Source organism: Cnephaeus nilssonii, assembly GCF_951640355.1.
Source record: "Cnephaeus nilssonii genome assembly, chromosome: Y".
In the NCBI taxonomy this organism is placed as follows: Eukaryota; Metazoa; Chordata; class Mammalia; order Chiroptera; family Vespertilionidae; genus Cnephaeus; species Cnephaeus nilssonii.
The window spans coordinates 8,381,163-8,406,511 of NC_137096.1; the positions used below are offsets into that span (position 1 = coordinate 8,381,163).

The following is a 25,349-nucleotide window of genomic DNA, read 5'->3' on the forward strand; positions in this document are numbered from 1 at the left end:
ACAAGGGATAAACAAACTGTAGTACATCCATACAATGAAGACTGCTCTGCCATTGAAAGGACTGATCTGCTCCCAGAAGCTACAATACAGATGAACCTTGAAAACATTATGCGAGGTGAGAAGGGCCAGACAACAAAGATCACACCAAGTGCAACTGGGCTGCACTTGTAAGTTTGGTATGGAGCTCCACTGTATGGTTGTAGCATACATTATTTCACCAAACGCTACTGTTGGCCTTGACATGGTTTCCCATTGTTCAATGTCACACAGCGCTGTGATGCCCATCTCTATTGTAAAATATTTGTCGCCAATCTTAATTGGGTCTTTCAATAAATGCCCATATGTGCAACTGCCTGTTTGAAAGTTTGAATGTATTTTTGTTGATTTTTGAGACAGGGAGTGGGAAGAGAGAGAGAAGATGAAGAAGAGTGAGAGGGAGGGAAGGAGGGAGGGGGGAACATTGACTTGGTGTTCCACTGACTGTTGCAATCATTGCTGGCTTATTGTATGTGCACTGACCAGGGATCCATGTAGCCATTTTGGCCTGTTGAGAAGACGCTCTAACCAGGTAGGTATGCTGCAGGGTGAAAGTCTGCATATTTTAAGGCTTTTAGTAAAACTTGCCCAAGGACCCTTCACCAGCCGAGTATGCGGGTCAAGTATCTCCATTCAGGAATATAGCATTTCCCTCTCCAATATAGCCCTGCTCATCCCCAGGGGGCAGTTCCAGGACGGTTTGTCCCACCCTCATGACCCTCTCTATTGGTTTGCAGTTTCCCGGGATACATGGCCATGAACACTCTGGTCCACAGTGCCAACTGCCAAGTAGTGGTTTTCATTGTCACCACCACAGGATGGATCTTCTCCATGACCTGCATGGGCCTGGCGGAGTGGCAGGTTTGGTACATGGGGAACAGCTCCGCCCCCTCCCCGGGGCTGGCTTGTGTAGGGATGTGGAAGGTCTGCACTTACCAGTCCAACAGCCTCCAGAGCAGAGCCATAGCATGTCATCGCTACACCTACAGTGACACCTACGTGCCAATCAGTATTCGAATCGCTCAGCACCTGCTGCTGGCTGCCAACCTCCTGGCTCTCTTGGGGAAAGTTCTCACGGTCATGGGCCTGCAGAAAGTATGCTTGGCTCATCTTCAGAAGAAAAACACCTGGCATTTGTTCTTCAATTCCAGTTTCCTGAGCATCATAGCTGGCGCATTTATCTTCATAGCTGTGATCTGGAACTACCACTCTGTGATGAATGAAGAGGGCATATGCTTCCCGCCATCCTTCCACATCCCCTTCAGGCCCAACAAGCAGGAGATGGGCAGCACCTTCCCTGTGGCGGTTCTGGCTGCCATCCTGATGCTGCTGAGTGGGCTGTTTACCCTCTCTTACCAGCTTCCCCCCAACAGCCATGTGTACCCCCAGGTCTCAGAAATGAATAATTCCCAGTTTCAAAGCTTTGTAAATCCACAATGCCCAGTTCATCGGGGTAAAGTATTATCAGGATGCTCTAGGAAATAGTTGTAAGGACTCACGACCATAGAAAAGGCCATTTTGAGCAGAAAGTGGTCATTTGTTTATGTCCAAATTGAGATCCTTGATTGGTTAATGAACTTCCATTAAAAAAAAAAAACACAAAAAAAAACACCACTGTCCACCTGTCTTAATTATTGGGGGCTCGGTGAACAAAGATTTGTGCACAAGGAGTGGGTCACTCAGCCCACCTGCACCCTCTCCAATCTGGGAACCTTCAGGGGAGCCCTCTCCAATTCCGGAATTTCTGACTGTCTTTGAAATCATATGAGCGGATTTTCTGAGACGCCAACCCAGTTTGGTTTGGTGATCACAGCATAATAGAGGTCCTTTCCTTTTTATTTTCATTTGGTCCAATTATGGAGATTTCCTAGAAGTCACAGGATATCTTCCCTTTAATATTTCCTCAACACTGTGACTTTACTTATGCCTCTCACCTTTGCTTTCCCTCCATCCCCTACCCACAACAGTAACTTGCTCGAGGCTCACTTTGCTCTAGTGTTTTGGAGATCCCGCAATGCGCCAGCCAAAAGACCTACGATTCCCAGAATTCCTTGTGCTCCGCAAACTCTTGGTTTCCACTTCCAGTCCAGGGGCTGCACAAACCAAGAGGACTGTGAACTCCAGCCACCCCCAGGCAGGGCTGACAGGACCAGCCAATCCAGTGGCGTCCCCGGGACAACGGCCGCTTGGCATCTTACCCTGCCCCAGGCTGCTCAGCACATGCGTGCATAGGCCCTCAGCTTCCTAGGAGCTGGAATGCCCCCCGAGGCACTACAGAGAAAGGGCGGGCATCCCGCCCTGCTCCCAGCCGCTCGATGCCTGTGGCCGTGCCCTCTGCCCACAAGCCCAGCCATCTTTCCCTGGTTAATTTGCATGCTCATCTCTGATTGGCTGTGGGCATCTCCGTGGTACGGTCAATTTACATATTTTCCTATTATCAGTATAGATAATAAAGGTTATATACCTATTGTGTGAAAATGAGCGTTGCTCAGATTCTCACAGCTCCCTCTCAAACTGCTACTACAAACAACCAACCAGACCTTCTATGCCATGGCCCTAACATCTCTCCACTCCACCTGTACAGCCAATTTTCCCAAATGTGCAAAAGCAAAATAGTGGAAGGAATCCGCCTTCCATTACCAGACTCAGAAGTTATTACGATTCTGCCATAATCATTTTCTCTCTCCTTCCTTCCCTTCTTTTCATCTATTTTTCTTTCTCTGAAGACCTAAAGCAAACCCCAGACATCACATTTCTTCATCCTTATACACTTCAAAAGTAGTGTCTAAAAAAAGGACATTTCCCTGCAAAATGACAGTACACCTTTAACGTTAACAACCTTTTGTTGTTATTATCAAACTCTTATTAGAATTTTTAAAGCTTTATAAATAATTGTACAGCCCTAGATGGTTCGGCTCAGTCGATAGAGCATTGGACTGCGGACTGAAAGATACCAGGTTCTATTCTGGTCAAGGGCACATACCCGGGATTTGAGCTGGATGCTCAGTGGGGGCATATAGGAGGCAGTCTATCAATGATTCTCTCTCATCATTGATGTTTCTCTCTCTCTCTCCCTCTCCACACATCTCTGAAATAATAATATATTTACAAAAATAATTGTACAATTTTATTTATTTTATTGCATAAGATGTTCAGGCTGCCTCTTAAGGCTCAATTGAAAGCATTCCCCCTTCCACACCTTCTTTGCTATTTTCGTAAAAAGATTTTGGTTTGCTGAATAAAATGAGCCAATTGTCCTGTGTTTAAAATTGCTACCTATCTCTTAAAGCTTAACTGGATTCCGAGTCAGCATAGGTCTTGTTTCTACAAATCTAGGTAACTGCCCTCAGAACCGCACTCCATAGGTATACCCTGTGTGAAAAAAAAACAACCACAACACATTTCTCTTCCATGCTTCATGGGTGGTCCAACTCACTTCCTGGGTAAGTTGTAAGCTCCACCCCCACTCCCTCTCCTGCTCCTCTACTAACATCCTCATGTCATTACAATCCAAAATCATGTTTATAGGCATTTCAGGAGAGACAACTTCAGCTCACTCTCTTACTGATGGCTTCTTTCAGGTCATATTAACTAGATATCTTTCATGTGAGAAGTGCTTCTAATATATCTAGTCAAGTACTGCGGGGCCATAACATACACTTTACCCACACCCTCTGTTTCATTGCTCGCAGCACCTCAGAAGTTTCAAATGACTGACTTAAAACTCAACAATTAACTGGGGGAGGTCATTAATAGGTTTAAATTGAGACACTCACTTTAATGTGAGAGCTACAGCAGAGAAATCCTAGGGCTGACGTGAAATGACTTTCTTCTCAAAGAATACTTATGTCTCTGAGAGCAGAGTGTGTGACAAAATTTCCCCTTGGAGCATAAGTCTATCAGTTATTTAAACATGTGTTCCAAAGACATTGCCTTTGGACCCCAGAATATTCATTGGATTCTTTGGCTATGGGCAAGGGATTCTTCCCTCTTCCCTCTGATAGAGCAAGTATAAAGTGGTAGATGCCCCTTCTCTGTCTGCCGTGATTTGCACAATGTCCTTAGAACTGGGAGGAAGTCACAGCCTCTGCATTGAGTGAGAGTCCCTGGCCCCCATCCCAGGGGTTTGAAAGGAGCCTTTGGGTTCTATGGGATTTTCAGGGCTGGCCTGCAGTCAAGTCTTACCCATTCTCCTTGCAGGTCAGGAAGGCTGGGATATGGTTCCTAGGTAAACATCATGTTTCCCCCCATGAAATCTGTCCCCGAAGTAGGCCTTGTTAACAGACTGACAGGACATATAAGTTTGAAACAGGACGTGTGTTATTTAAGTGAGTCAAACCTGTGGTTATTTGAAAAAGGAAGCTCTTGGGAGACATGCTTCTGATAAGGACCAGTTTCTGGAACATGATACCCTGCTGAGGGAAGTGCGCCTGCCTCCTGCTGGTCCAAAAGGAGAATGATTGCACTTCTGGGGCTGTGGAAAGCTGTCTCTTGACCCCTCTTTGCCTTCACTGTCAACAGAGAGCAAGTGGACAGGTCATAAGGGTTCAGACACAGCAGGTGAGGCGGCCACCATGGCGGGGTGTTCTCTGGGGAAGCTGGGGAAAGAGTTCCTAGCCCTTGTCAAGGGCTCTTTGGGAATGTCTGTTTAAGGTTCTCACTTAATTATTTTTTCACAGGAATAAGGCAAGAGAATGTGCCCTGTGCATTTCCCATCATGGCAGCACAAAGCGAGGGCGCCTGAGGGCGGTGATATTTCTCTCATTCTTTCTCCTCCCTGAAAATCCTTCCAAGGTGCCCAGGAGCTAGAGCCTGCCATGTGGCCTTTGGGTTGGGGGTCAGCGTGGGACAGTGTCGGGCCTCTGTGGGGGCACCAGGCAGGGAGGGGTCCCTGTGAGAGCACTTGAGGAGGGAGACCCAGCAGAGGCAGCGCCTGGGCTCAGGGACACCAGCAGGTGCCTGTCACAGTGCCCACCCAGTGAGCTGTTTCCTGACTCAGGAGTCACTTTGCCCTTTCTCTTCCTTGTTCTCCCTGTTTGCCACCCCCTTTGATCCTTTCTTCTCTTCCCTGCCCACCTCCATCCCCAGCTCACTTGTCCCCTGTAATTTCCTAGCAGGAACTCTTCCAGGGAGACAGTAAGGTCCAACTGGAAGCAGAGTCCAGTGACAGCCAGGACCCAAGTCAGTTTCACCCCAGGTTCCTGGTCCAAGGACTGATCCGGTATCGCACGCCCCCTCACCCCCTTGCCCTGGCCCTGGCTACCTATCATAACACTTGCTCCCCATTTCCGTGGCTCTTATTCCAGGGTTTCTACTTAAGACTTGGATGGATTACAGTGACTATTTGGTCTAAGACGTTAAAAAGGACATTTATACAGTAGAAAGACTTCAACTCTTGAAGACTTGTTCAGTGACTCTGGCCCTTTAAGGAGCCTATTGTCACAGGCCTACAGGCCAGCCCTGGGAACCATAGAAACATAAGAATGTTTGGTTTCCTCATCTCTGTTACAGCCTGGCAGTTGATACCATTTGTACCTCTGAGACGTCCTCCTCCTGCCTTCTGTATTGGCTGGGTAACCATTGTGCTTTATTTTTTACCCTAGTTAAGAGAGCCCTGAGATTTCTTGGGGTTAAGTGGTGTCTATGTAATCCATTTATTTGCTCTGTGAACAGGTTAACTGTCATCAGCAGTCCTGCAGAGAGATGAACGTAGGCCACTTTAATTGTTTATCCTTTACGTAAGACTTGTCTAGTTTAAGAACAAGTTTTTATTGATTTCAGAGAGAGAGAGGAAGGGACATGGAGAGGGAGAAGAAACATCAATGATAAAAACACTGATTGGCTGCCTACTGCACCAGTCCTACTGAGAATAGAGTATCCAACTGACCAGGAATTGAACCTTGACCTCCTGGTTCAGAGGTTGACTATCAACAACTGAGACACACCAACCAGGCCCACCATGCCATTTCAAGTGTTCCTTCCACAAGTTGTTCAGGATTATCTGGCCCGAAAGAATGATCTTTATAAATAAGGCATCTTCCATGATTATCTGGCCATGAGAAGGGATTTCTGCTATCAGCTTGTGCATTCTCTCCTCCTGTCCCTCCCACTGGGGGCCCCTCAGAATAAAGCCTGAACCCCTCAAAGCTCTCCATGCACTGGCTTCAATGCCCACTCCTGTTCACCCTTTGTTCATTTCTATTCTTGTATTGCTGTACATGCCCCCATTTATCTCCAACTTAAAATATAGAAATATCCCTGGTAATCCCAGCAGATGCCATCTTGTTTTATCTTCCCAGTGTATTTCAGAATGGGCAAAAATAAGATCCTGCTACACACTTATAATTTTCTTATCCTCATTTTATTTATTTTTAATTTTGTATTATGAATTTTAACTTAATTTTAGAGAGAAAAGAAGGAAGAGGGAGAATAGAAACATCACTCAGCTGCTTCCTGCATGCCCCCTAAAAGGGACCATGCTGGCACCTCAGATATGTGTCATGACCAGAAATCAAGCCGGCAACTTTTTGGTACATAGGACAATGCCCACCCAGCTAAGCCACCTCAATCAGGAATCTTATTTTCATTTTAAATTCAACCCACCATGACCTTTTCCCATGATACTTAATTCTCTTCTCCTCTCATGTCTGCTGGGTACTACAGGGAATTAATTACTTTAATACTAAGTATTGAAACATATTTGTGTGCCAGAATTAATCCTCCATTGCTTCCTAAGTTTTTTTTTTAATTGTTTTTATTTCAAAATATTATGCTCATGATAAATAACTGAAAGTTTTGAACAGCCACAGATTATTTAAAAAATCACCCTGGTCACTGTGCCTCAGTGTCTGAGTGTCGACCTATGAACCAGGAGGTCATGGTTCAAATCCCAGTCAGGGCACATGCCATAGATGAGGGCTTGATCCCCCTTAGGGGATGTTCAGAAGGCAGCCCATCCATAAATCTCTCTCTTCATTGATGCATCTCTCTCTCTCTCTTCCTCTCCCTTTCTCTCTGAAATCATAGCCTCAGGTCATGGAGCAAAGGAAGCCATTTACACAGGAATGCCCTGGGCACAATTCCTGTCTTCAGAAACAGGCAGAAGAGAACCAGGGTGTTTGGGGATTCCTGCTGAGGTGGGAAACTAAAGAGAAGCAAGAAACCAGAGATATTACCTCTTTTAAGCAGAGGGGTGGCAACAGGTGTATTTACCCCTTGACAGGTCATTGAGCTATACACTTAGAATTGGTGCACTTTTCTATATGAATGTGATTCTGCACAATATTAATAGCTTTAAAACTCACCGTCCCTCTGATCCCATTGTCTGTATAAGTTTTTAACATGCTGCTTGCACTTGGTATATTGTTGACATCTTCCCTTTGGTCACATTACATTTTATTTTTTTATTTTATTTTACTTTTAAATTTCTCTTTGTGGTTAAAAATATTACAGATGTTCTTTTTCCCTATCCCATTAACTCCCGCCACCTGCACCTACCCCAGGTATTCACCTAACTATTGACTATATCCATGTGTTATGCATATACATTCTATGGTTAATCTCATCCCATCGACCCACCCCCTTCTACACACACACACACACACACACACACACACACACACACACACACACACACACCATCCCTCAGAGATTTGTCATTCTGTTCTATGCTTCCATGTCTCTGGATCTATTTTGTTCATCAGTGTGTTTTGTTAATCTTTATTGTTGAAAGATTACATATGTCCCCCTTTTCACCCATCAACCCCCTCCAGCACGTCCTGTCCCACATTTCAGGAATTCAGCACCCTATTGTCTGTGTTCATGCATTCTGCATATGCAAACAAGTTCCTCAGTTAATTACCTCCCACCCAATCACTTCCCCTTGCCTTTCTTCCAAGACTCCGCCCTCTGTTCCATGCTTCTTTGTCTCTGGATCCACTCTGTTCATCAGTTTATGTTACTCATTAGATTCCACATTAGAGTGAGATCATGGGATACTTGTCCTTCTCTGACTGACTTCTTTTGCTTAGCATGATACTTTCCAGGTCCCTCCATGCTGTCTCAAAGGGCAAGAGATCCTTGTTTTTGATAGGTGCCTAGTATTCCATTGTGTAATCAAAAACTATTAAAAGTTGGAGAAGGTGCGGAGAAATTAGAACCTGAATGTATAGCTGGTGAGAATGTAAAAAACTCCCAACAGGCAGTTCCTACATTCACTGCAAAAGTACAGCCACTTGGGGAGACAGCTTAGTACTTTGTTCAAAGTTAAACACATACAGTTACAGCATGAGCCATGCACAGGTCTCACTCCTACCTATCTACACTCCAGAAATGAGAACATACACCATGCAAATTTTAGGCTCAAATGTTCACAGCAATGGAATTTGTAAGAGCCAAAATTTAAATTAATCTCAATGTCCAAAAACCTACGAAGGGATAAACAAACTGTGGTACATCCATACAATGGAAGAAGGCTCTGCCATTGAAAGGAATGATCTGCTCCCAGGAGCTACAATACAGATGAACCTTATAAACATTATGCGAGGTGAGAAGGGCCAGACAACAAACATCACACCAAGTGCGACTTGGCTGCACTTGTAAGTTTGGTATGGAGCTCCATTGTATGGTTGTAGCATACATTATTTCACCAAACCCTACTTGGCTACAAATATTATTGGCTACAATTAATATTGGCTACAAATATTTTACAATAGAGATGGGCATCACAGCACTGCGTGACATTGAACAATTGAACAATGGTTTCTCATTGTTCAATGTCATGCATTGCTGTGATGCCCATCTCTATTTTAAAATATTTGTAGCCAATATTAATTGGGTCTTTCAACAAATGCCCATAAGTGGAACTGCCTCTTTGAAAGTTTGAATATATTTTTGTTGAATTTTGAGACAGAGAGGGGGAAGAAAGGGAGAAAAGGAAAAAAGGAAAAAGGGAAGGAGGGAAGGAGAGAAGGAGAAAGGTTGGGAGGGAAGGAGGGAGAGAGGGAGGAAGGGAGGGAAGGAGGGAGGGAGAGAGGAATGAACATCGACTTGGTCTTCCTCTTACAGATGCTTTCATTGGTTGCTTTTTGTATGTGCACTGACCAGAAAGAAACCAGGGATTGAACTAGCAATTTTGGCCTGTTGAGAAGATGCTCTAACGACTTAGGAACCCTGCAGGGTGAAAGTCTGCATATTTTAAGGCTTTCAGTAAAAATTGCCAAAGGACCCTTCCCCAACAGAGCATGAGCATCAAGTATCTCCATTCTGAAATATGGAATTTCCCTCTCTAATACAGCCTCGCTCATCCCCAGGGGGCGGTACAAGACAGGTGGGTCCCACCATCCTGACCCTCTCTATGGGTTTGCAGTTCCCCAGTATACAATACCATGACCTCGCTGGTCCACAGTGCCAACTGCCAAGTAGCGGGTTTCATTGTCACCACCGTAGGATGGATCTTCTCCGTGACTTGCATGGGACTGGCCGAGTGGCAGGTTTGGTACATGGAGAACAGCTCCACCCCCTCCCCGGGGCTGGCTTGTGTATGAATGTGGAAGGTCTGCACTTACCAGTACAACAGCCTCCAGAGCAAAGTCATAGCGTGTCACCTCTACACCTACAGTCACACCTACCGGCCGTTGAATATTCGCATCGCTTAGCACCTGCTGCTGGCCACCAGCCTCCTCATTCTCCAGGGTAAAGTTCTCATGGTCATGGGCCTGCAGAGAGTGTTCCTGGCGCATCTTCAGAAGGAAAACACCTGCAATCTCTTCTTGGCTTCCGGAGTCCTGAGCATCATAGCTGGCGCATTTATCTTCATTGCTGTGATATGGACTACCACTCTGTGATGAATGAAGAGGGCATATGCTTACCGCCATCCTTCCACATCCCCTTCAGGCCCGACCAGGAGGAGATGGGCAGCACTGTCCCCATGGCGGTTCTGGCTGCCATCCTGATGCTGCTGAGTGGGCTGTTTACCCTCTCTTACCAGCTTCCCCGGACAGCCAAGTGTACCCAGAGTTCTCATAAGTGTGAAATTCCTGGTTTCATAGCTTTGCAAATCCACAATGAGCAATTTATGGGGGTGAAGTATTATCAGGATGCTCTAGGAAATAGTTGCAAGGACTCACCACAATAGAAAAGGCCATTTTCAGTTCCAAGACCTTGTCAAGGGCTCTTTGGGAATGACTGTTTAAGGTTCTCACTTTATTATTTTTTCACAGGAATAAGGCAAGAGAATGTGTCCTGCACCTTTCCCATCAGGGCAGTACACAGCAAGGGCGCCTGAGGGAGGTAGCATTTCTCTCATTCTTTCTCCTCCCTGGGATCCTGCCAAAGTAAGGTCCAACTGGAAGCAGAGTCAGGTGACAGCCAGGGCCCTAGTCAGTTTCGCCCTAAGGTCCTGGTCCAAGGACTGTTCAGGGAGGCCACCCGGTGGCCTGGAACTAGCTCCCTATCATGGGATTTGCTCCCCATCAACACGGCTCTATTTCCAGTTTTTCTACTTAACTCACGGATGGATTACAGTGAATATTTGGTCTAAGACCTCAAAAAGGACATTCTACAATAGACAGACTTCAATTCTTGAAGACCTGTTCCATGGATCTGGCCCTTTAAGGTGCGCCTGCAGGCCAGCCCTGGGAGCCATGGAAACATATGAATGTTTGGTTTCCTCATCTCTGTTACATCCTGGCAGTTGCTACCATTTGTACCTCTGAGACATCCTCCTCCTGCCTTCTGTATTGGCTGGGTAACCATTGTGCTTTATTTTTTACCCTAGTTAAGAGAGCCCTGAGATTTCTTGGGAGGGGGTGTCTATGTAATCCCTTTATTTGCTCTGTGAACATTTTAAGTATTTCCTACAGTTGAATGCAGCTTTTCATAATTTCTCAGTGATTTCATAGATTGGGATACAGTGTGTTTTCTGCTCTTTTCATGGGATTTTCCTGCATTGTACCAAATTCTCTCTACTCTCTGTGCTCACAATGGGTAATGATTTATTCTTGTTTTGCAACACTTTTATATAAGTTACTGTTGCTTTTCAGTGAGTACCCAGAATTTTCTAACACTGCTATACTCTGCTTTCTGCTCTTTTTCATGGATATCACCACATTGTACAAACACCTTTCTAGACTCTTTCCTCACATTCCTAAGTGACTTTCACTTGTCTTCTCTCTATTAGGTATACATCACTGCTGATTTTTAGAGAATTCCTAGGGCTTCTATCACTGTGCTCTAGTGTGGTTACAGCTTCATTTGATTCTCCCGCATTGTACAAATACCTTTATTCACACTTTCCTAAAGGTGAGGAAGGTGTACATTTGTCTTCCCAAGATTTAGTATCATTTACTTCTGTGTTTGTCAATACAGAGTGGTTTCTATCACAGTTATAGTATGCTTACTGTTCTATCTCTTGGACATCGCCCCATTTTACAAACTCCTTTCTATATTTTTCCTCATATAGAGAAGTTAGTTTTGTTTTCAATGATATACACTTGTTTTCTAAGTATTTCCTACAGTTTACTGCAGCTTTTCATGATTCTCGGTGATTTCTTGGAGAGATTACAAGTGCTATTCACTGATTTCAAAATATTTTCAAAAGTGTGCTCTAATGTGGGTATTGCTCTTCAGCTCAAATTTCTCCTTGTGCTCAAAAACCGTTCTAGAGTCTTTTCTCATTTTCAAAGGAGATTTTCACTTGTTTATAAGTATTTTGTCGTTTACTGCTGCTTTTCAGTGAATTCACATTGGTTTCTATCACTGTGCTATATTGTGCATATTCCTCTTTTTCATTATTTCACAGACTTTTATATTCAACTTTCTGGACTCTTTCCTCTCATTCAAAGTGACTTTCACTTGTCTTCTCTCTATTTGGTGTACATTAGTGCTCATTTTCATCAAATTCCTACTGCTTCAAACATTGTGCTCCAATGTGGTTACAGCTGTCTTTAAGCGATTTTCTCGCATTGTACAAAAACTCTTTTTCTTTCTGGTATTGAGATACCTCCTACTTTATTCTTCTTTCTCAGGATTGCTGTGGCTATTCGGGGACTTTTTTTATTCCAGATGAATTTTTGCAGAGTTCTTTCTAGATCTGTTAAATATGCGGTTGGTATTTTAATGGGGAGTGTATTGAATCTATAGATAGCTTTGGGTATTATGGGCATTTTAATGATGTTGATGCTACCAATCCATGAACATGATATGTTCTTCCATCTGTCTATGTCTTCCTCTATCTCTTTTTTCATTGTCCTGTAGTTTTCCACGTATAGTTCTTTTACCTCCTTAGTTAAGTTTATTCCTAGGTATCTTGATTTTTTGGTAAGATGGTAAATGGGATTGCTTTTTTAGTCTCTCTTTCTGTAAGTTAACTATTGGTGTATAGAAATGCCATAGGTTTCTTGGCATTAATTTTGTATCCTGCAACATTGCCCAATGCATTTATTAAGTCTATTAGTTTTTTGATGGAGTCTTTTGGGTTTTTTTATGTACAATATAATGTCATCTGTAAATAAGGATACCTTTACTTCTTCTTGTCCAATTTGGATTCCTTTTATTACTTCTTCTGTCTAATTGCAGTGGCTAATACTTCCAGTACTATGTCAAACAGGAGTGGTGAGAGTGGGCATCAACGTCTTGTTCCTGTTCATAGGGGAAATGGTTTTAGTTTTGCCCATTGAGTATGATGTTAGCTGTGGGTTTATCATATATAGTTTTTATTATGTTGAGGTATTATCCTTCTATTCCCAACTTGTTGAGATATTTTATCAAGAAAGGTTGTTGAATTTTGTCAAATACATTTTCTGCATCAATTGATAAAACTATGTCGTTTTTATCTCTCAATTTGTTTATGTGATATCTCATGTTTATTGATTTGAGGATATTTTACCATCCTTGCATTCCTGGGATAAATCCTACTTGGTCATGGTGTATGATCTTTACGATGTCCTACTGGATCCAGTATGCTAGAATTTTGTTGAAAATATTGGCATCTATGTTCATGAGGGATGTTAGCATGTAATTGTCTTTCAATGTGTTGTCTTTATCTGGTTTTGGTATTAGGGTGATGCTGGCTTCTTAGAAGGAGATTGGAAGTGTTCACTCCCCTTGAATTTTTTGGAATACTCTGAGGAGGATAGGTTTTAATTCTTCTTTGAATGTTTGGTAAAACTCCCCTGTGAATCCGTTTGGCCCCGGGGTTTTTGTTTGCTAGAAGCTTTTTGATGATGGCTTCAATTTCTTCCATAGTTATTGGCCTATTGAGCTGTTTAGATTCTTTTTGATTGAGTTTTGGAAGGTTATATTTTTCTAGGAATATGTCCATTTCCTCCAAGTTGTCCAGTTTTTTGAAATAGAGTTGCTCGTAGTATTTTTTAACAGTCCTTTGTATTTCGGTGGTGTCTGTTGTTATTTCTCCTCTTTTATTTCTGATTTTGTTTATTTGAGTCCTCTCTCTTTGCTTCTTGATAAGCCTGGCTAGAGGTTCATCAATCCTGCTTTTCCTTTAAAGAATCACCTCTTGTTAGTTGATCTTTTGTATTTTTTTGTCTCTGTATCTTTTATCTCCACTCTGATCTTTATTATTTCCTTCCTTCTGCTTCCACTGGGCTTTTCTTGTTGCTCTTTTTCTAACTCTTTGAGTTGTAAGGTTAGGTGATGTATTACCATTGTTTCTTTTTTTTTACTGTAGGCTTGTAGAGCTATTAACTTTTCTTCAAGACTGCTTTAGTTGTATCACATAGATTTGTGATTGTTGTGTTTTCATTGTCATGATGTTTTTTATTTCTTCTTTGATCTCTCTGATAACCCAGTTATTGTTTAATTGCATGCTGATTACTCTCCATGCGTTTGATTTTTTTGGATTGTTTTTATTGTAGTTGATTTCCAGTTTTATGCCATTGTAATCTGAGAAGATGCTGGATATGATTTATATTTTCTTGAATCTGAAGAGACTTTGCCTGTGACCCAATAGTTGGTCTATCTTTGAAAATGACTCATTTGCACTTGAGAAGAATGTATATTCTGTGGCTTTGGGGTGAAATGTTCTTAAGATGTCAATTAATTTCATCTGGTCTAATTAGTCATTTAGGATTGATGTTTCTTTGCTGATTTTTTGGTAAGAGGATTTGCCCAATGGTGATAGTGTAGTATTAAAGTCTCCTAGTATGATTGTATAGCTGTCAATCTCCCCCTTGATATCCTCCATGAGTCTTTTTATGTATTTGCATGCTTATGTATTGGGTGTGTATATGGTTACCAGACTTATTTCTTCTTGCCTGATTGCTCCGTTTAGTATTATGAAGTGCCCTTCCTCATCTCTTTTTATGTCTTTCACTTTGAAATCTAATTTGTCAGATATAAGTATTGCTACCCCAGCTTTTTTTTTTCATTTCCATTTACCTGAAAAATCTTTTTCTATCCTTTACCTTCAGTCTGTGCATATTTTTTTTTCTGCTTTCTTGTAGACAGCAGATATATGTCATGTTTTCTTAACCAATCTGTTACCCTATGTCTTTTGATTGCTGCATTTAATCCATTTACATTTAAAGTTATTATTGATAGGTTCTTGTTAGTTACCATTTTTATTCTTAACCCCTGTGTTTCTTCTTCGGTTCCTATTTCTTTTTTTGTTTTTCAGCAGACCCTTTAGCATTTCTTCCATTACTTGTTTGGGGGTAATAAACTCCCTTATTCGATTTTTGTCTGTGAAGCTCCTGATTTCACCTTCAATTTTGATTGATAGCCTTGTTGAGCACAGTATTCTTGGATTCAGTCCCTTCCTTTGCATGACTTTGTATATTTCATTCCATTACCTTCTGGCCTGATGTGTTTCTGTTGAGTAATCAGTTGCTTTTCTGATGGGGGATCCTTTGTAGGTAACTTTCTGTCTTTCTCTGACTGCTTTTAAGATTCTTACTTTGTCATTGGTGTTAGCCAATTGAATTATAATATTCCTTGTGGTCATTCTTTTAGGGTTCATTATGCTTTGGACTCTTGTGAGCTTCTTGGATTTGTGTGGGTTTTTTTCTTCCCTATATCAGGAAAGTTTTCCATCATTATTTCTACAAACAGGTTTTCTATTCCTTGCTCATTTTCCTCTTCTTCTGGAACCCCTATATGTGGATGTTATTTTGTTTGTACTGTCCCAAAGTTCCCTTAGGCTTTCCTCCTGCTTTTAATTTTTTTTTTCTAGAAGCTTCTCTACTTGGGTATTTTTTCCTACCTTGTCTTCTAGCTCACTGATGTGGTTCTCTGCTTCTTCTAGTCTACTCTTGATGCTTTTTATTGAGTTCTTTACAGAAGCAATGTCATTTTTCATTTCTTCTTGGTTTTTCTTCATTTCCTCTTGTTTCTTACACATATTGTCAAATTTGTCTTCCATTCTTTTCAGCCACCTTATGACCATTTCTCTGAATTCTTTCTCTGACAGGTTGCTTTCCTCTATGTCATTTATATCCTTTTCTGGTGATGCCTAATTTTCTTTCATATGTGGGTTTTTTCTTTGGCTCCCCATGATCTCACATATCCAGGTGTATGGTTATGTAGTTCTTTCTCTCCTGCATTCATTTAAAGAAACAAAATACAACACAACCAGGTACAATACACAAGGCACTGAACAGAAATGTATTCATGATATTAATAACCGCAAATAAAGGTGACGAACAGGGAAAGGTGAATTGCAGGATAGGAGAGAAAGAAGAAGAGAGAAAAGAAAAGGAATGCAAAAATGAAATTGGGAAAAGAATAAAAAAGTAACAGAGAAAACAATGAGAATGAGAAAGAAGAGGGGAACAAACTATATATACATATTGGGAGAAAACTTGAATAGAACAGCCACTAATCCAACAAAAGCAACAAACAAGTACCTGGAGATGAATGCACACTACAACCAATAACTAATATTAAGTGTAGGCAGGGAAAACAGAAGCATAAAACAAAAACAAAAAAGAAAAAAAGAAATAAGCAAAACAATCTCACAAACATGCATAAAATTGATATAATCAACAATCAATCAAACAACAACAAAGAGAGAACAAATATTGGATAGTGAAGAAAGAGAAGAGAGAGCTGTGTATGGACTTGGAGCAGGGGATTGGAATATAAGTACGGTGAAATTTTCACAGGGGTTAAAAGAAGATATAGGGAAAATCAAAAGCAGGAATAGGGTAAGATAAACAGGAAAGCAACAGGGGAAAAGTAAGGAAGAGAGTGATGGCATAAAGGTAAAGTAGAGATAGAATAAAATGATGCTAAAGGAAAGATGAAAATAGAATGTAGAACAATAATCCCAAAGTAAAATGAAGAGAAAATAAAATGACACTTAAAAAAAAGGAAAAATAGTAGTAGTTATAATACTGATGGAAAATAAAAATGTAATAATTAAAAAGGTAAAATCAAGTGAAGACAATAGAAAAAAAATAGTTTCTTAAGTAAAAGATAAAAAAAATAAAAATGTGCAGTAGTGAAGGTCATTCACTTCCTCTACTGTTCTGTTTGGCACGCTTATTTTCTAGTGAGGACAGTGTTGAAGTTCCCTGATTTCTAATGGTCCTCCATGTTGTAAGCCAGTCCTGAGTTTTAAGCAGGCAGTACATCTCTATTTCTTGTATTCCTTTATTTGTGTTTACACAAGAGTCCATTTGTGATTCAACCCCTGGGTGCCAGTGTTTCTAGATTTACCTCCAGGACTATAGGTTCTCTCTAGCTGGTGTTTAGATTTTGTTTTTCCTGTGGCACTTAATACTTGTTTGTGGGAGTGGGTTGCCCCAGAGCTGTTTCTCTGATGGTTATTCCCCGCTCTGATCCCCAGGTTCCAGAAAAACAACTTTCCCCTGCAGTCTCTTTGGGTGTCCCCAATTGGGTGATCCTATGTATTGGGCTTAGTAATCAGAAGCAAGGACTTAAAGAGAAAAAAAAAAAACAACAAAAAAAAACACATACACAAAACAACAACAACAACAACAACAAAACAGCCAGAGTAAGTGTGCGAACTCCAGGGCTGCGCGCAAGTCTGTGCAGCCTTTTTTCCTCTTGGGTCTAAGCAGCTGGCACACTTTTGAAAATTTTAGGCTGTCCTTTTGTGTCCAGATTAAAATGGGTTGCTTTTTAGAGTTCTCTTCTGTTAGCAGCTCTGAGGACCCCGTTCCACATTCAGGGATCATGCCAGCCCCAAGGGCCACGAATTTTTCTAGGCACAGATTTCCCCAGGTTCTCCAGCTCCCACTGTGCACGAGGTTCTCTCTCCTGCTGGGACAATGAACCTCACCTTATCCCAGGCAAAATCTGACCTTTGTGTGAGGGAGTGTAGAGCTCCTCTGAATCCATTTGCTTGCGCTAATTGGGGACCTATATTCTCAGGTTCACAGCTGTAAGGTGGGTGCCATAGTTGTAGAATCCCCAGGCTTTCATGCTTCCTTTAACATCCACTTTCCCCTTCAAGATGGCATGGTCTCCGCATCTGAGCTGGTCACTCTGGGAGGGAACCCAGCAGCAGAGGGGACTGCCCATTCAGGGAAGCCCTGTCCAGCAGTCCCCCACAGTCTCCTGAAGTATAGCTGTCCTTCAACTCACCAACAAACACTCCCCGTGGGACCACACACTCTCCCTTTGTTTTCTCACTCACATACTATCTTGCAGTCTGCCTTCCTGTCAGCAGCCATCTTCTGTCTCTCCTTCAGCATCTTGTAGTTTTCTGAGTAGCGGTCTTTTACCTCCCTAGTTAAGTTTATTTCTAGGTGTCTTAATTATTTGATGGAATGTTAAATGGGATTTTTTTTTAAAAATTCTCTCTTCTGTAAGTTTACTATTGGTGTATAATTTTGCCATTAATTTTGTATCCTGCTACTTTGCCAAATTCATTTATTAAGTCTAATAGTTATTGATGGATTCTTCAGGGTTTTCTATGTACAGTATCATGTCATCTGCAAATAACGACAATTTTACTTACTTTCTTTCCAATTTGGGTGCCATTTATTTCTTCTTCTTGTCTGATCACTGTGGCTAGCACTTCTACTAATGTGTGGAACAGGAGTGGTGAAAGCAGCATCCCTGTTTTGTTCCTGTTCTTAAGGGAAATGGTGTTAGTTATTACCCATTGAGTAAGATGTTGGCCATAGATTTGTCATATAAGGCTGTTATTATGATCATTCTGGTCCCACTTTGCTGAGCGTGTTTATCAGGAAAGGGTTTTGGGCTTTGTCAAATGCCTTTTCTGCATCGATTGATATGATTATGTGATTTTTGTCTCTGTTCATGTGATGTATCACATTTATTGACTTGTGGATACTGTACACGCCTTGCATTCCTGGAATAAATCCCACTTATTCATGGTGTATGATCTCTCTGATGCAATGATGGATACGTTTTGCTGGAATTGTGTTGTGGATTTTAGCATCCATGTTCTTCCTGTAATTCTTTTTCTTTGTGGTGTCTTTATGTGGTCTTGGTATTACGGTAATGCTGGCTTTATAGAAAGACCTTAGAAGTATGCCTCTCTCTTGAATTTTTTGGAATAGTCTGAGAAGCATTGATTTTAGTTCTTCTTGGATGTTTGGTAAAATTCCACTGTGAAGCCATCTTTTTATTATTCCTGATTGAGTTTTGGAAGCTTGCATTTTTCTAGGAATGTGTCAATTACGTTGAGATGTCCAGTGTGGTGGATGCTTGTCTGCTCAAAGGCTGGGTTAAGAGAGCTGAATGTGGGAAAGCCCATGCATGAGGGCTGATCTCCAGGGCCTGTGAAGGTCCACAAAGGCAGGACTTCCTCTGGAACCTAGGAAGGGCATCCTCCAGCCTCCTCGGTGCCTCTCTGGATCCAGGAAAGCAGCTGGGATGTTGTTTTTCCTTCTGCACATTGTAGCATGCAATGTTCTCCAAAACAGCTCAGATGAATTGGGGGGAACTCCTGATTTCTGTCAACAGTGTGTGTCCCCAGCATCAGGATCATGAGAGGTTGGCTGACATTCCAGGAATGCATAAAGAGGGCTCCCAGCAATGGGAACACATTCTAAGTACCACCGTCCCACTCCAAAAAAAGAAATTGTTGAAAGAGCATATGCCTTTGGATTCCAGTAGGAATCATGTGCTCAGAGACTGCTCTGGGCTGTACATAAGAGACAGCCATAATGAGGGCAGGTGGTAGGTGACCAGGATGTGGTAAAAACATCCCCCAGATTCATGTATGGGTGCTGGGAGTCAGCGGGGCCTGTCCAATACTGGGCAGGAAGGAAAGCCCTTGATGCAAATGTGCCCCTGCCTCCAGTGCCACAGATCCTGCCCTGGGAAAGCATGCTCTGCATGTGGGTGGGTAGAGGAGTGGTTCTTGCTCAGGAAGAAGGCATGTTCAGCTGAGACTTTGTTTCTAGGACATTCTAAGAGGTCCCTCCTACCTCCTTGTATCTCCTGGGCACTTGGATCTCATAGAAGCTGCCTGAACTTGAACCCCTACAATTTTAAAGATTCTGCCTGGTGCATGCAATGTCTGTGTTAAAGAGAAATACATTCCCCAGGTGGAACCACTCATTCTGAGAGCCCAGAATACAATTCCAGATTAACTTCCTAAACACATTACAGTTTGAACCTCTTCCAGAAATCTAATCAACCAGTCTGAAAGTTTCTGGTGAACACCGCTTTTGGTAATCTCTCGCATGGTCCCTCTCCCTGGAATATGAGAGATTTTTGGGCATCACATTGCAGGGGGTAGATAAGAGCCTGAAGAAAAGTTTCTCTCTCTCTCTCTCTCTCTCTCTCTCTCTCTCTCTCTCTCTCTCTCTCTCTGTCTCTCTCTCTCTCTCTCTCTCTCTCTCTCTCTCTCTCTCTCTCTCTCTCTCTCCATATATATATATATATAGTCTGCCTCTCTCAATTTCAAAAGATCCAATGTGTGACTCAGTGCAGCATGGGATATCCCAAAAATTTGGCAGATCCTTACATGTCAAATACAAATACAGCTTGAAAACATTTGAATGCGAAGGTGTATCTGTGCACTGTGCTTAATCCTGAGAGAGGACACTCTTCCCTCACAATCTGAGTGAGAGTTTTAGTCCTGGGCCCAGAAGTACCTTTTTGAAGCCAATTTGCATGGGTTGTTTTATAGGGTTGAGCAAACATTAGTTATCCATACAGACTTTGGCAGTCATGTTTAGGGCCAGGCCCCTGGAACTTGTCTGGGCCTAATATGTTTCCTGTGGAAGGTCGGGATGTGAAAAAGGAGGCCTGAGCCAAAGAAAATGTCCTCTGGGAGCAGCTCCTTGATAAGGAAACATAGGTGTTTGGGCCCACGTGTATTTTTCTCTGTGCCTCCAAGATTCCAAAGAGCCCAGGACTCTTGCCCCTTAATGGCTTTCAGAATTGAATAAGTCACTTCCCAGGTTCCCCTGCCACACCTCTCCTCTGGCCTCTGCACAGCCCACATTTTTACATTTAATTTTCTCAAGCCAGTTTGCTGAGCTCATCTGGCTCTTCTGGAGGAAATGCCCTTTACCTCCACAGAGGGAGGATGATTGAACCTCCTGCCTATACTCCCCACCAGCTTGGGTTTAAGGGATGCACCATATTTTCTTCTTTACCACCAGCCTTTTAAGTTCTCAAGTTTATCCAGTCAGAACCTTTGAGTTTCCCAAGTGTGCACCTTATCTTGGGTGATTCCGTTGGTCCCATTACAAACTTGCAGCCCCTCCCTTCTCCTGATTAATCCCTAGATGTGATTTGGGCCCTACCTCCTTTGGGGAAGGCTTGATCCTCAAAATTTGAAAGACCAACTTTCCCTCTGTTCCTCTTTGAATGGGCACGGATGTGCAACTGAGGTAACATCAAGTGTCAGGGACTATTTGGTACTCAATACTGTTGCATTGTATTCCTTTTTCTCTTGAGAGGATACCTTGTCTGCCTAATGGTGTGTTAACATGAACATTAGGGAATCTAGATGTGGTACCAACAACCCATCAAGTTACTTCCATGTTGGTTTCATTTTCTTTTCCTTTCAAGAATGGACTTAGGATTCAGTTGGAGGTGTGAAGAGTGCAAAACCCAATCAGGTAAACGCCTGGAGATCTCTAGTAATAAGGTTCAGCTTTCAGTTGGAAATTGCCATTTCAGCTAGGACCTCAAAAGAAAGTGTGGCCAGATGGGGTATAATAGTTTCTGAGGAGGCTCAGGAGGGATCAGAAGCTAGAGCATGAGAGTCATGCCCAGGTCTGAGCAGAGGGCTTCCTGCACCATGTCCACTCTCGTGAATCAGGAGCCTAAGGTGGTCCTCAAGGACATGCAGGCCAAGGTTCCACTGAGAATTGGCATTTCTTTCCTTACAAATGAGCAGATTTTCCCTTTGCATCTAGATGCAGATTAGCCGTAATCCAAAACATTTTGATTTCTGTTCTGATGTGTGCCATTCATAGAGGTTTACAGAGCAAGTTTCCCTGCTATCTGGAAGTTGAATATTCCTAAGGAATCTATTGTAGGCCAAATTGGTAAAATTCCTTTTGTAATTTTATTGGCCAGGCTGTGTTTCTGACAGCAGGTCTTAAGGGAGTTCTTTAATAAAAGCCAAGTGATGTTTAGAAAGAGAAGAAGGGAGAAAGAGAGGGAGAAACATTGATGTGAGAAACATCCATCAGCGGGCTCCTCCCACCCCCTACTGGGGGTTGGAAATGGAGCCTGAAAGCAACCTTTGGGTGCAAGGGGGGATGCTCAACCAACTGAGCAACACTGACCAGGGCTTGCAGTCTCTTTTGAGGGGAGGCTTAGTTGTGACATGTGAGCCCTCTGTGGTCATGGATTAAGGGACACCCAATAAACTGAACATCTCAAAATGTATGGTTATTTTTCTCATTGCTAGCTACCCCATGCTTTAGAAATCTTTTGTGCTGCTTTTACTCTTTCTAATTTAAAATGTCTCCAAGGCCAGAAGGTACGCATTTTGTGGGTGTTCCTTAATCTTCCCCATCTGTTTTATTGGTTGGAGCTTAGCAAGAGGCGGTGGTTGGCCAGGCACTGCTGCCTACACCAGGTGCTCTCAGTCCTTCAGTGATAATCAGAAAGTTTTTCCCTGAAAAGGGTGGGACCATCTCTTTGGTTTCTCAGTACTCATTGCACAGCAGAATTACAGGTAGGCAGTGGGTAGATGTGGGAGGGGTCCAGTGGTCATCTCACCATTCCTTGGTGCCTGGCAAGGTGCTTGTCTTGCCACCAGTCAAGGAGAGGCAGGGCTGAGTGGCTTTGTAGCCCGTAAGCACAAAACAGGATTGGGGTTAATTGAGATGCTCCAATTGTTGTCAGAGCAGTGCCTTTTGCCCTCAGCTGGTTCCTCTAAAAGGAGAAGGACCAGGTTGCTCATGCTCAGCCTGAGAAGATGCCTTGCTCCCACCCATTTCCCAGGATTTCTTTAAGAGCCACTTCATCAGGATGAACAGCCAGGCTCCACGCAGACTTCTGGAACTGACATGCCAGAGCCTGCTGAGGGATGAAGCCTCGGCTATTGATGCTGTGGAGTGACTGCCTATGGAGCTCTTCCCACCTTGGTTCACAGCAGCCTTGGCAGGGAAGCACAGCGAAGTCCTGAAGGCCATGGTGCAGGATTGGCCCTTCCCCTGCCTCCCTCTGGTGGCTCTGATGAACCATCGGCAGCCTTACCATGATATCGTTCAGACTGTGCTCCATGGGCTCCATGCCCTGCTTGCCCAGGAGACTCGACCCAGGTGAGGGGGATTCAGTAGCCTGGTTGGGCCCTGGGGATCTGAGCAGTTACATCTGGCATATGGGAGCGTACAGGGCCAAAGGGAGCGCTCAGGGAGGCCTTGAAGCCACTGCTGGCGTCATTCTGCCACAGGCATCACGTATATAGGGCTGATGAAGATGCAGAGGGTGACCGAAGGGACATGAGCCCACCCTTCCTGGTGGCACCCAAAGGTACCCCAGTAGTGCAAGGAGCAGCTGATTCCTGGGGTATGGAGTAAAAAGCCCATCGGGAGTCTGGCCCAGGTGCCCAGATTCATAGTCTCATGGTCAGGGTCTCATTCCCTGTTATCTTAATGCACCCCAGTCTATTTCCTGTTTTCTCCACAGGAAGTGGAAAATGCAGATGCTGAATTTACAGAAGGGAGCTCATCAGGAGTTCTGAATCATGTGGGCCAGAACAAGAGCTGATGTTTGCTCACTGCTGGAGCCTGAGGTCCCACATCAATGAGGAAGAGGGGGAAAGTGGACAGCTTAAGGGCAGGGCCAAATCCATCCTTGGCCCCCATGGAGGTGTAAGTAGACCTTTGCCTTAAGAAAGGTGTTCTTGATGAGTCCCTCAGCTACCTTATTAAGAAAGTCAGTGAGAGGAGAGGTTTGCTGCACCTTTGCTGTAAGAAGCTGACAGTTTATGCCGTGTTGAAGCAAAACATTAACATCCTGGATATGGTGCAGCTAGACTGTCCAGGATTTGGAGGTAAATTGTACCTGGAGTCTGTCCACTCTGAGGAAGTTCGCTCCTTACCTGGGCCTGAAGGTCAATCTGCGTCGGTTCCTCCTCTCCCATGTCTTTATGTCTTCTCACACCACCTTGGAGCAGGAGGAGCAGTGTGTTAGCCTGGTCACCTCTCAGTTCCTCAGCCAGTTCTACCTCCAGGAGCTCTATTTGGATGTTGTCTCCTTCCTCAAAGGCCGCCTAGACCAGAACATCGGGTGAGGTGTGGTGAGGTTTCTCTGCAGACCAGCGCGAGCCACTTCTCATTTCAGTCCACAGTGAAGGGACCTCCTATGTGCTGTCCATCATCAGTGATAGAGAGCCTGAGTCACTAGAGGGTCCATACAGTCAATGTCTTGTTCACTCCTCTGTCCCCTTGCATGTTGTCAAGTAACACCCCCACAGACTAAGGTAGGATGTATGAACTCAGAAAGATGCTATTAACGAGACTCCTTGCTGGGAATGGAAGTAATGGGGGTTTCGGGCCAGTGATGGTAGATTGGGAATCCTTATAAGAATTGTCTAAAGGAATATTATGCAATAGAACCAAGGGGAGAGGGCAGTAAAGAGAGGAAAGCCCATCAGAGGTGAGGTTTCAGGGGTTAAGGTCCACACTTAGCGATTTGGTGATGGCAGCCTTTAAATCCAAACCTGCCTCGAATCACCTGTCTGCCAAGGCTTGCCAAAGGCTCCTGATAAGGGAATGCCTGGTAAATGCAGGGTTCTGGAGGGAGGAATCATGAAAAGGGATAGGTAGTTTGTAGACGATGCAGTGGACTAAGTTCCTGCAGGGTGCCAGCCCCCGCGGATGTTGCTCAACCTTGTCCAGATTAGCCATTTTTGCAATTATGCCAGTATCTTCATGGGCTAAGAGATGAGGGAGACAGGTACCCAGGCTGTGGCTGGAAGGGAGCCCAAATTGAAGGCATTTCGGGTCATGTTTCCAATACTAAAGTTCACTGGTTGCTTCCTGCTTGAGACATTGGGTCAGGCTTCTTTCTGAGCTCCCACCAACTTTACCTCCCATCATTCATGCTCACAACACCTGTGTGTATGAGGGTGGGGTGTATGATGTGCTCCACATAACAGATGAACAAATGGAGTGTGTGAGGTCTCATCCAGTTGAATCCATCTCAGAGCAGATAAGAGATGGAGAAAGGATTCCACTCAAATTTGCACTGACTTGAATGACTCTTTTCACTGGGTAACATCCTGGGTTTGATCATTATCTGGAAAACTTTAGGCTTTGGTGAAATGGACCTCTTTGCCTTAAGGGCCTGGCTCGTCCTCACCATGCTCTGCTCCCCAGGTCCATCCCCCTCACCTAACTGTTCTATGTCTCCCAGCTGCCTGAAGACCCCTTTGGAGACTCTGTACATCATTAACTGCCCGCTTTAGAATGTGAATTGAGACATTTATCCCATCACCTGAACATCTGCCAGCTGAAAGTCCTGAATTTAAGGAGGCTCAACTTGACCAACCTCAGTTCTGGGCTCCTCCTATTTCTGTTAGAGAGAGCCTCCCCACCCTGCAGGACCTGAACATGGATGAGTGTGGGATCATGGACCCCAAGTTCATGAACCTCCTGCCTGCCCTGAGCCACTGCTCTCAGCTCATGACCCTAAGCTTCTGTGAAAATGCCATCTCCATGACCATCCTGGAGGACCTGCTTCGCTACACCATCGCGCTGAGCAAGCTGAATTGTGTGCTGTACCCAGCCCCCCCTGGAGAGTTATGAGGAAAGGAGCAGCACCATCCACCTGGGCCGAATTGCTCAGGTGCATGCCTAGCTGAAGCATATGCTTCAGGAGTTGGGCGGTCCAGCATGGTCTGGTTCTCTGCTTACCCCTGTCCTCACTGTGGCTGTACA

General features: G+C 43.6%; 1 protein-coding gene across 1 annotated transcript; it reads left to right on the forward strand.

The window, feature by feature from the left end:
• Positions 1-786: 786 nt before the first annotated feature.
• On the forward strand, positions 787-1,521 carry LOC307096514 (claudin-34-like; the record flags this gene model as incomplete). The annotated part of the gene is made up of 1 exon (XM_079766174.1): positions 787-1,521. One exon carries the CDS (start codon positions 787-789, stop codon positions 1,519-1,521), a length of 735 nt encoding a protein of 244 aa, XP_079622300.1.
• Between the last annotated feature and the right edge of the window lie 23,828 nt (positions 1,522-25,349).